At 34.2% G+C, this 12,804-nt stretch overlaps 1 protein-coding gene across 1 annotated transcript in view; it reads left to right on the top strand.

The window, feature by feature from the left end:
- Positions 1 to 154: 154 nt before the first annotated feature.
- The window catches only part of LOC121383180 (integrator complex subunit 5-like), a 28,002-nt gene continuing 15,352 nt past the window's right edge, over positions 155 to 12,804 (top strand). The window contains exons 1-10 of the mRNA XM_041513028.1: positions 155 to 195; positions 2,317 to 2,521; positions 3,987 to 4,090; positions 5,531 to 5,685; positions 7,760 to 7,852; positions 8,323 to 8,524; positions 9,510 to 9,627; positions 11,382 to 11,457; positions 11,997 to 12,097; positions 12,652 to 12,710. Coding sequence (XP_041368962.1) covers positions 187 to 195; positions 2,317 to 2,521; positions 3,987 to 4,090; positions 5,531 to 5,685; positions 7,760 to 7,852; positions 8,323 to 8,524; positions 9,510 to 9,627; positions 11,382 to 11,457; positions 11,997 to 12,097; positions 12,652 to 12,710 — 1,122 coding nt within the window. The 5' untranslated portion in view covers positions 155 to 186. The remainder of the gene's footprint in view (positions 196 to 2,316; positions 2,522 to 3,986; positions 4,091 to 5,530; positions 5,686 to 7,759; positions 7,853 to 8,322; positions 8,525 to 9,509; positions 9,628 to 11,381; positions 11,458 to 11,996; positions 12,098 to 12,651; positions 12,711 to 12,804) is intronic.

Genomic DNA, 12,804 nt, shown 5'->3' with positions numbered 1-12,804 from the left:
AACACATATTATCAAAAACACTTAGATGTTTTAATCAATCAATATTCCTACATGATTCAATATATTTAATGATAATGTCGTGTGATTAAAACAAAATAATTATTACGAAACTGTTTTATACTTTCATGGCTTACTTTACTTCTTTAATAAAAGATGGCTGCCGCCATTGAAAATCCAAATCCGTTGATGCCTCAGGTATATTTGATGTGCACGTTCATTACGTGCCATAAAACAGGACTCGAACTTAAGAATTTGTCTCCCACGGCAATTAAAAAATAATTGGGACTTCTGTTTCCCAGTCATTGGTGCAAATGCCTGACGTTTCACCCCCATGCGTGTTCGTCCCAGTCAGTTCCGAGTTCGCCTCCCAAAAGTGGCGAAACATTATGTCACTGTCAGTTTGCCCCAATGATTTACCAGTTCGCCCCGTTACTGTTTACTATGGGAACAATCCCTGATTATAATCAGAAGCTGGGCCGACATAAAGTGTTTGTTTGCCTATCTAGTGATCTCAAGTTGGAAGTTTCGCAAGAAGTTGAAAGTGAAGAAGTGAGATTTTGTCTGGTCAGAGTGACAGTCCGACATCGTGAATCCGAATAAACCAGCACAGGAAATAAGCACACTAACAATTGGTCATGCTTTGCGATTCTGACCAATAAATAACGTGGACACCTATTATATGATTTTAATGCTTTACTCCATTGCAGAGCAAAGCACAAATGACAGCCTGTTGTCAGTTTCAGTTAACATGTGTGTTTGTGGATTTCAAATTGTAGGATTCGTCTCAAAAAATGAAATGAGAAATTTTGCGCTGTACGTAGAACATTCATTAAGGATACAGTACTTGAGTCTTTCGTTAAAACCGGTTTGATCTTGACAACGTCTTATCGACAATCGGATCTTCCTATTTCAGAATTAATATTTTATAAAGTGTTAGTAGAAATTTCAAAGTTTAATTTGTATACTAGTAACACATTGATCATGTTTATATTTTTAAAATAACATATACTAACGTAGACAATGAACGTTTTCATTTCTTAATTTTACGTGTGTTAAAATCGACAAAACAAATAAATATTCTTTCGTTTGGAAAGGGTAAAATTAGTTAAGTTTTGTTTAACGACATCAATGTTAGAGCATATTGATTTAAGAGGAAACAGGTGCATATACAGGGGGAGGGTATTGGGGGTTGAAATCTTTACCTGGCCAAGCTAAAAAAAATTGAAATATATTTTCTGGGAGAGCATGGCCCCATATATAAACTTCGCTCAACACAGTCTATAACCCCAATCCCACTGAAATCCCTGCACATGCACCTTTTTTTTTAGCGAGGGATCGTTTATATGTACCATCCCACAGACAGGATATCACATACCACAGGCTTTTTTATACCAGTCATGGCGCACTGGCTGGAACGAGCCCGCCGATGGGGGTCGATTCTAAACCGACTGCGCATTTCCAAAAAACACCTTTCTAGGTCTAAGTAATGAATAGAAATAACATATAGTCTTGATAAATGTTACGTAAATCGAAAACAACACCCTCTTCCTCTACCCCTAGAGCGTTACGTAATTATTAACACCCCCTTACATGTAACGCATATGCCAATCGCTGGCCACTGTCAAAATTTCAAGGCAAATACCCCCACCGACCCCTGGAAAGGTATTGTACCATACCTGTATGGATATAAATATGTTTTGGAGATATGAGACAACCCCTCAATCAAGACAGTTAAATTTGTTCAAAATCACGTGAAAAGTTCAAGTAAAGTCCCAGTTCTACTGACGTTCCACTAAATGAAAAAAAACAATGCTGGGCATTGTAGTTGATCTAGATAATGTAGATTAGCGAGCATTGCGAAACTATAGGGATGTGGTGGACCTTTCATATATACCAAACAGAACTGGATCGTCTATTCTAAAATATTCCAGGGAAAGCAGCTTTAAGAATTTGTCTCCCACGGCAATGTTTTGAAGAATTGCCATGGGTGAAGACTTTTGCAGCAAATAAACGTATGACCTAGTGACTTCTTTTATACAACATATTAATGATATAATCAGGGCTTCTAGATTATGGTAGCCCCACTCCTATGGCTAGTGATATTGAATGTTGGGCTAGTAAATAACTAATATACATGTAGCAATGTTAGTGGCTAGTTGAAAAATAAATTGTTTTCAAATACTGGATTTAAGTCTTATTTTGTAAATATGAATATCCTTGCCACCCCCCCCCCCCCCCCCCCCCCCATCTCCAGAACACCAATATGTATAAATTGATAGTTAGGACATGTTTAAGAACGCTGAGATGTATTTTCAGGACATACTAAGTGAGGTACACAAGTTTCTTCATGGCACCAGTAGCAAGGGTAATGTGAACAGCGAGGCGTTGACTCAGTCAGCCCTGTTCCTCCTGCGAACAGTCCCGGTAGCTCGACACGCAGTGCTGGAACATTTTTTCAATGTCTTTGACGAGGCTGTCCATGAGCATCTTCTCCAGATGCACATTGGACACAAGGTGACAGGTGAGAATTTAAAGGCATACTGTCACAGATTTAAGGACCTAATTTCTCTAAAAATGGATAATAACTAAAAAATACATTAATTGTTGGAAACCAAATCTAGCTATTGCATCACCATAACTGAACCATGATGGAGTGAAATCCAAGTCGTCCCTCTCGTCAATTTTAGTTTTTGAATTATGGACCATTGCCATAATTCAATTATTTTTACAAAATGTCTTTAATAAATGGAGTATGGTGGTTATGAAGATGGTTGAATAAAGTACATTTAGGGACAAATCAAATTATATTTGTTCAGGTAATACTTTGTTACATCATTAAATAGGACAGTGGTCTGTGACAATATGCCTTTAACTGAGCTCGGTGAGATTATATATCTTGTAAATTGTAAAATATTATCAATCTTAAAATTTAGTGAAATCCAAATAAGTGACATATTAGCTATATAATACTTTAGCACGGTCGTCATATCGGAAACAAAATATTTTTTTTAGCTTAAATTATAGGATAGCTTTTATTATAAGTTTTGACGTTAAGCAGCTTAGAGATAACTTCAGTTTATTAGGTAATTTCAGTAATGTGAATGCTGACTAACTATTGTTGTTTGTTATCCTTTTGGTTTAATCAGTAGCATATATCCATTTTTTGTGTGTTCAAAACAGTTGCACAAAAGTTTTTCGGACATAATCTGTGGTACATCTTTTTAAATTTAGTGTCATAAAATAATTAGCATTTTACATAGCCTAGCTTGCTAAATTCACTAAAATTTTATGCTCGTTGACACTTCCTGATTTACAGTATATAAAAGTAAATTGTTCTTTGTACATTTTTAAAGAACACTAGATTAACTATGTAGAAGATTTAGCAAATTTTTCCTACATGCTCTGCATTTTTGGGCCCCACACTGCACTGTTGATGTAATTTTAGAATAGACATTAAGAAATATTTCCATTGGCCTGGGGGACTAGTAGTCTAGAAAAGGTACTAGTTTACAAAATAAAAGCATTATTCCACACTCACCTCTGATAGTGATAGAATGAACTATGTGACTGACAGGTTTGCAACGTGTTGACTATCAATGATCATGAAAAAACCCCAAAAACATTAGACCTTTTTTAATTACATAGATAATGGAAATCATGAAATAAAAATAATAACAACATTGCTACATATCTACAGTATAATCCAGTCAACGGTCAAATTTAATTCTGATAATTCACTTTGCGTCAAATCTAATGCTCCTAATTCACTTTGTGTGCCAGGTGCACACTTTTAAAGTTATATCAATGACACATTGCTACATGTATTTATGATTATATATATACCAGTACTATTACTGGTAGTTAGAAAATGCCATGTTATGTTCTCAAACTCATTTGATTTTATTGTTCTTGTTGATTAATAGACCACATTCATGTATATTGATATAATAATTATATTAAATTGTTATTTACTTTGTTTTTAACAGACGAAAGAACAAAAGACATAGAGGGAATTTTGCGAGACATATCCGGTGTCCTGCTAAGCTTTATTCAGACCAATCCTGAAGCATGGGCACCAATACTGTCAAGTGTAAGAAGCTATCATAACTTACATTTAAAGGAACATTCCTGAGTTTCCTGCATTGTAAGATGTTTTCGACTAATAACATATTTCTAGGATTAAACTTACATATTAAATATAGTTTCTTGTTTAGAATATCAGTCTCTGTATATTCAATGTGTTTCTGGTCATCGTAAATATTTGTAAGAAGCCGAAACTGGATTTTGTCTTCAAATAATTTTGTACGTATGAAAAAACTATATTTTAGGAAATACGATGACATTTTACCTAGTATAAATATTAGAACGATCAGAAACACATTTAATATACAGCCACTAATATTTTATGCATAAAAATATATTTGATATGTAATTACAGTCGTTAAAAAGTCTCTGTTGGTCGATAACATCTTAAAAAGTGCAGCAAACTCAGGAATGTCCCTTTAATAGATTTAATGTATATATTGGAGAAAATATTTTTACTATGTATAATTACTGGTTATAGGCACACATATATGTGTATTGCAAATGAAATGAAATTTTATTTATTACTTTTGTATTTGATCAGTAATTTTGTGTCTTAAATAAAGGTTTCTTAATTATTGAATGCAATTTCATATACCTGTACCAGTATTGTGTATATTATTCTTAAAATGTAAAACCTGTTTTTGCACTTAAAGTTAAAAGAATATAAGGGAAAACCATTAGTATGATGAAGTGTATAGCATTGTTTGCTTTAAATGGGTGGGGGGTGGGGGGGTCCTTAAGTCATACAATTTATACGTATGCATTTTTTTTTATTGTAGATATTAACTGCAGAGCCCAACAATTGCTAACAAACTTTACACATCAAGAACTTTCACTTTAAAAACTTGTTGCATTATTAATTCAGTTTAAAGGGACAGATCCTAGTTTCAACCCGTGAAAACTAACACTGAGTTTAGTTAATCTACAAACCTGTAACACATTTGGATAAAGTTACAATTGAGTGAAACATGAGTCTGTGACTTTGAAATGGTGAAATACCCTCTAAAAATAGACTAAAACTTGACTCCATAACTGTTACTTCTCAGACGCACGTGTGTTTTAAAAAATATGAGAAATGTATTTTGTAATATTAAAAACACCAGGATGACCAAAAACACTTTGAATGTGCGGAAAGTGATAATCTAAAGCAGAAAATATAAGTAAAGTATGATTTCAGTTATCAAAAACGGCTCTAATAGTAAAACATATGCCTAGTGTTTAAAAACTAGGGTATGTCCCTTTAACATATCTTGAATCTGCAATTTGAGTACAAAAAAGATAAAATAATTTATTATCAGTTATCTTCATACATATTGTTATATATGTATCCTGATTTATACTCAGAACTGTGATTTACTTGTATGTATAGAACCGTAATGAACAAATATGGCATTTTGATTTGATATAAAAATAAAAAACTAGCATCAATGTGTTATACATGTAGTGGTCTCTGGAGCTGCTTGGACATGTGAGTTGCAAGTATGCCAAGAAGAGAGGCATTCCACATTCAAATTCCCTCAACGAGATTCTTCAGGTGTGGATGACGTGCAGGCCCACCCAGCTGCTGATGGAGCTCGCGACAGAGTGCTTCTCTGCAATGTAGGTATTGTTCTTAAGAGTACTGTACAGGTGACATATTCGACAAATGATGTGATATATATATATGCTGTGATGCAGTCTTCGCCATTTGCAAAATCAAGGCTGACTGAATCTCCTTAAATGATGCCAGGCTAGCAACCACGTGAAATTTCAAACGAAATTCATTATGCAAGGCGATTAATTTGCAGCTCTCTTAAAACTTTCCAGACAGTGTGGATGGTTGCAGGGCTGGTCACAAGCTTTTGCTGGTGAAGACTGGTGATGTAAATGTGATATAATGTATATGTGATGTAAATAATAGACGTGTGATGTAACTGTTCTCGCTAGGTAAAAATTAAAAGGAGGGATGAGTCCCTGCCCCTCCACCCCCCCCCCCCCCCCCCCCCCCCCCCCCCCCCCCCCCCGAAAAAAAAAATCAACAAAAAATATTTGAGAGCTTGGTTAATACACTTTACAGGTCTAGCTCTAGGTCAGCATAAAATTTTGCCAAAATGTCTGTTAAACTTCAAAAGTTACAGAAACAGTTATTTTATAAGAAAATATCAATTATGACATGAAATTATTTTGCCAAATTAAAATAAAATTTGCCAACTGTTTTTGAAATTCGCAATCAATTGGTGAATTTGGTGAGTGCCAGAGCTAGCTCTGTAAATTTGTGTTATCCAAGTCAATGTACACAGCTGAAAGTCTTTTAGCATGCCATTTTCTAGCTGTATCGGCATCAAACTCAGTTGATTACTGTAACAAATTACATGCACTTAATAAACAAAAAGGTAACTGGTTTAATTCCGATTGCTTTATTTCAGTCAGATTTTAGCATTGTCAGTATGCAACCAGTTGTGTCATCACTAACCTTGCACAATTTGGTTGCTAAATACCCTAGCATATCTTACAAGGAAATGTTTTATTTAACGACGCACTCAACTCATTTTATTTACGGTTATACAGTGAAAGTCTTATATCATTTAGTCTGTGGTTTAACATGAAGCTGCTAATTGCCAACAGCTGAGGTTATATACTTTGAATTTACAGTATTTTTTTAATACAAAAACGGGTAACACTGCAAGAAAATATTTAGGGAGTGTGTGTCCAAATTCTGACAAGCGAAATTTCTAAGATGGTTCAAGTCGTGCCTCCCAGAAAATATAGTTAAAAATGTTTTTTAAATATTGAGTGGAGGTTGTGGTGGTGATGTGTGTATACATGTGTGACCTAATAATCTTAAAAAGACATGATATAATGTGCAGGTTAGCCAGTGCACTACGACTGGTATATCAAAGTATGTGGTATGTGCTACCCTGTCTGTGGGATGGTGCATATAAAAGATCTCTTTCTGCTTATCGAAAAGAGTAGCTCATGAAGTGGTGACAACGGGTTTCCTCTCTTAATATCTGTGTGGTCCTTAACCATATGTCTGACGCCATATAACCGTAAATAAAATGTGTTGAGTGCATCATTAAATAAATAGTTCCTTCCTTCCTTAATACCGGCCTTGGTGGCATTGTGGCAGGCCATCGGTCTACAGGCTGGTAGGTACTGGGTTCGGATCCCGGTCGAGGCATGGGATTTTTAATCTAGATACCAACTCCAAACCCTGAGTGAGTGCTTCGCAAGGCTCAATGGTCACTTGCACCGACCAGTAATCCTTGACTGGTTCAATAAAGGCCATGGTTTGTGCTATCCTGCCTGTGGGAAGCGCAAATAAAAGATCCCTTGCTGCTAATCAGAAGAGTAACCCATATAGTGGTGACAGCGGGTTTCCTCTCAAAATCTTTGTGGTCCTTAACCATATGTCTGACGCCATATAACCGTAAATAAAATGTGTTGAGTGCGTCGTTAAATAAAACATTTCTTTCTTTCTTTGTCCTTCCTTAATATGCAGGTTATGTAATGTACAGCAGGGTTCGACAAATCCACTAGCCGTTGGTCCCGGGCTAGTGGATTTGTCAACTGTATTAGCGTAATACAGAAGGCACTAGCCAAAGCTTCTGTTAGGGCTGGTGACTTTCTCGAACCTTTGTTGAGCACTGCTACAGGTGAGGTAAACTATAAACCTGTGGCGTGAATGTTTCAGGGTGGGAGGAGCTCCAGACAAGTGTGTTGATGCTCTGTTGGAAGCGTCTGTCAAGTACAGCCCGCACTTTGACTGGGTCGTCGCTCACATCGGGTACGTGGTCACCCGTTTTTCCATTCATATACATACAAGTATATATATGTATATATATATAAGTATAAAGTATACATACAGTTCTAACATTTATAATTCTTTTTGTGAAACCATTGGAACTATAAGAATTTCCAGACTATTTACATTTTTAACATATTTTTTATTCTATTTTGAATAGAAACATAAAGAAATAACACAGCATATCTTTTAAAGTAAGGATTTTAAAAATATGTTTCAATATCATTAAAAACTTTGCTTTAATTAAAATTTTAAATTTTGTCTCTATATATATATATTTGTGTGTTTGGGATGTTCCATTTTTCATCTTAGTGTATTGATTTCTTTATAGCTTGTATCAGTTTCAATAAGCAAAAATAATGTTTTCATAATGTACTACACATTATTCAATGAAATGAATCCATTACCATTTTTCTTCTTCTTTTTTTAACTAACATCTTTGTGTTACTCAGGTCTTGTTTTCCCAAGATGATAATCACACGGGTGTTAAACTGCGGTCTCAAGGATTTCTGCAGCGCCGAGACCGACCCAGCGGGTCGAGACGTGTCCGCTCGCATGAAGATTCCCAAAATGGCCTCCGTCGTTGGAATTCTTGGCCACCTGGCATCAAAACATGGACAAGATATTCGACACGCATTGATGAATCTATTTGAGGTCAATAATTTTCTGGAAATTGTAAAATATTAGCGATCTTAAGATTTAGCAAAATCCGAATAAGTGATATATTAGCGATATAATTTTTTTAGCACGGTCATATTAGAAATGGTAAGAAAAACCTCAAGCTGTAGGATCAGGTTAAATAATACTTTTGATTTATTTTGACATTATGTAGCTTACATACTGCTCAATTTTAGTAGAAAATTACAGAATGTGCATGCTAACTAACTATTGTTGTTTGCTATCCATTTTGCATGTAACTATTGTTGTGTGTTCAGTTGATCACCGACAGTTCAGTCACACAAACATTTTTCGGGAGAGTCTGTTGTACGTCTCTTTAATTTTAGCTTCATGAAATATATGGTTTCGCTAAAGTTTTGTGCTCGCTAACATTTCCTGATTTACAGTATATTAGAATACTGACATTTGTGCATAACATACCAGTAGTATTTTTATTATTATGGTAGATTTTTGAAGAATGTTTTTAAAATTACACAAAATAAATTATTTTTATGTTTAGAAATGTTTGTTTACTTTATTATAATTGAAAATTATTAATTAAGTATTTAATGATTGTGACTTAAAGGAATTGATGGGGCAGGGATTACATGTACATGCGCTCAGCTAAATATTAGTCGAAACATCACTGTTCAAAAACATATTCTATAAAACAACTTAGAACTGTTTGGGGTTTTTTACATTGATATTCATACATGATTGAACAAAACCATTTTTTGTGGCTTAACCAGGTTCATGCAAATGACTTTATATTGTAATGATAAAGCAGTAATGCAATTATTTTAAATTGTGAGGTTTGCTTTATAGATTTACTTTTAGTATTAGGCACCTACATGTCAGTCTGTCCATTCAACGTGTGATTTACCCATTTTTGACAAGAGTTATGGTCCTTGAATTTAGGAGATACGAAAATTTGCTTTAGCAGTACACTCAGAATGCTTTTTTTCTCTTCTCCCATAAATAGGACAGTTTGCAGGGTGACAGTAGCCCAGTCAAAGTGACGACAGTTCCGTTCCTACTGCAGCTGGCCTCGATGTCTCCCATGCTGCTTCACGTTCTCACAACCGACATGATCAAATCATGTAAGTGTTACTCTTATGTCATGGTAGAGGCCTGTTGAAACAAATTTACAATTTATGGGTGTGGAAGGGTCATAAATATATACTGTATAATACTTAATTTTCGCGGGATCAAATTTTCGCGATTGAATGAAAATGGATCAATTCGCGAACATTTATTTTCGCGAATCCCCCAACCCCCATCAATAAAAAAAAATGAAGTACAGATGTCAATAATTTTGTTTTAAAAATGGAACTTAGTTTTGCCGGTTGTTACGCTAATCTGTAGAACTAATCCTACATGTACACACGAGTGCTATACACATAAAACAATAGTTTTCCTGCTTCAACCAATCAAGACTTTATTGTTTACAAGTTAATAAGCTTACAGAAGGTGCTTACCGTGTGCAGTTTTTCTTAATCCTTATAATTGTTATAAAAACAAAAACCGAAAACGAAGTGGAATTTGAAGGCACAAGCTACTAGTACTCAGTAACTTAAGTTTGTTTAAAACAATATTTATTGCCGTCAAAATACTAGTTCAAAACGGTTTGTGATTGGCTAACAGGCCAAAAATAAAAATAAAATTGTGAAACATCTGAACATAGCCCAGTCCGGAATTTTTCACTTCCACATTTTTAATATACTGTGATAATGCACGTTTACTTCCGTCGTTGAACACGTGTAGTCTGTCCGATGAACTGATCGCTAGCACATGCGAAGGAAAACAGCATAAAGCTTTTTAGTGTTAGTATTGTTTTATTATCATGTATGTACTTACAATCGTGTTCTTGATTTAAAGTTTTAAGCAGCTTTTGTGTTTTGTGGTTTGTTCCGTGACAGGAGGGAGCACCGCTTTGTTACTAATAATACTACTAGCCTCGTACATCGGAAACTAATGTGGTATAGTTGAACGAGACTACATTTAAAAAAAAAAAATTGTCGGCCTTTATAAAAAGTTTATTTTCACGTGGAATATATTTTCATGAATTTCATTCACACGCGAAAAACGCAAAAATAAATTCCACGAGAAAATAAAGTATTATACAGTACTCGACAACAAAAGTTTACCTAATGTTAAAAGAAATGGCATAACATTTATAAATGAACCTATTTTTATTAATTAGTATTCACATCTGAAATGTTAACCATTTACAAACAACATAAACTCATCAACCTTTGCCGTAACACAACAGGAGGACCTCGTTTTCTTTTAAGTTTATTCAACCATGGCAAATTTAGACGTCATACAAGATATTTGCTAAACTTTCTTTGTTGAGTATATATTGCTTATTATTGCTAACAAAAGGCCTCAGTTATTAGAGTGTTTGGTTTGTTCATAGGATTAAACCTCCTTGGTGTTTTGTCCATCCCAGCCTGTGCCCCTTGACTGGTATATCAAAGGCTGTGGTATGTACTGTCTTGTCTGTTGCAAAGTGCATATAAAAAATCTCTTGCTGCTAATAAAATGTTTTGTGTGGATTTCCTCTGAAGGCTAAATACCAGAATTACTAAATGTTTCACATTCAATAGCTGATGATCACTTAATCAATGTGCTCTAGTGGTGTCATTAAGTAAAACAAACTTTAATTTTTGGTAACATGCTCCCCTGTAGGATTTCTATATTGTATGTGCTCTTTGGTGCATTCTGGTAACTTCTAAATTAACTTGTCTTCCATTTTAATTGTTCTTTAAGTGTTTTCATTAGTGGTTTTTTGCAAATTATTTCTTGTTAATTTAAATGCTACCAATTTACTTTTTTAAAATTTAAATTTCAGTAACCCCAGTTGTGCTGAATAAACTTCACAAACAGTTTGCTACTTGGAAAAAAACAAATGCTCAAGAGTACTTCAGGTAATTTGATCAAACTTCAAAGATGATGAGCATTTAGCTAATAGACATCCCACTGTTTCTATTCACTGTATGTCATGTTATTTATCATTTGTAATTATGAGTTCTATTCTCTTTAACTTAATAGTTTCCTGTGGTTTACAGTGTGCTGAAAATGTACTTCCCCCACTATAACAGAGCAATATTACACCTGTGTAATATACAGTCAAACGTTCTTATTTGAACATCTATATATTGTCTCATCAGCCCAAAGTATCTTGGATATAAAAAATGCTTCCATGGTATAATTTTCTCCAACAACTGTTATACTTACATTGAGTCCCCAATATCTTGAGATTTTTGGTTTGGTCTCATGAACATCAAGATACTGATGTTTGACTGTATTTGTTACTAAATATGTGGTAAATATGTCTCTTTCTTTTTGTATTGACGCCATATAACCGTAAATAAAATGTGTTGAGTGCGTCGTTAAATAAAACATTTCTTTCTTTTCTTTCTTTCTCTTTTTATATTTTGATTTTATTATTTATTATTTGTTTTAGCCTGTTGACCCTTGTAGTTCATCTGGCCATCAAAACTGATACTGGGAGCTATGATGTTCTCCATTTTCTCGTTACGACTGCCTCGCCAAGAATTCAGTCAGGTGAGTATTCAAAATGAGTACTGTAAACTGGATTAATATTGTGACATGCTATTTTAACACATATATGTACCATAGCTTATGTTTGTGACAAGTAAATTTCTCAAATAGTACCTGTAGTGCACATCTACAATGGAAATAATGTGTAAATAAAAAAGGCTATGTGATCATTTATGTTCTTAATATGGGTAAGGTTCTCTTTAGCATACCGTACTTCCTTCAGAGAATTGTCAAGAATGCCTGTCACTATTAATTAATAAATATCCGTTATATATTTTGTCATTCGTTTATTAAAGCAAGTTCATTAATTACATTAATTTTAATTTGATTTTTATTAATTTTTGTTTTTAATTTTTTTTTAAATGCCACAAAATTCCACAAAAGTATTTAGTCTTCCCTGCCTTGCTAAATTTTTAAAGATAATACTACATGTAGCTTTATCAAAGATTATGGTTATAGTTGTGATTTCTAGGTTTTTTTTAAATATTATATATATCCTTGAAAGTTTACAATTTAATTTGAAAAGTAAGTTTTTTTTTTGTTTTTTTTTTTTTCAGATGGCATGGAGGTAGAATGCCCAGTGAAAGAAGTTCAGGAAACATGCAGCGAACTTGTGGTAGGCATCCGATAAAATATATCAACAGATATCTGGCTGGATTTCCACAGCAGAAGATATATTTTCAAAAAAAATAGTTATAGTATTTGTTATT

This window comes from Gigantopelta aegis, chromosome 10 (genome assembly GCF_016097555.1).
Source record: "Gigantopelta aegis isolate Gae_Host chromosome 10, Gae_host_genome, whole genome shotgun sequence".
NCBI lineage: Eukaryota > Metazoa > Mollusca > Gastropoda > Neomphalida > Peltospiridae > Gigantopelta > Gigantopelta aegis.
This window is presented reverse-complemented; position numbering and strand designations above follow the sequence as displayed.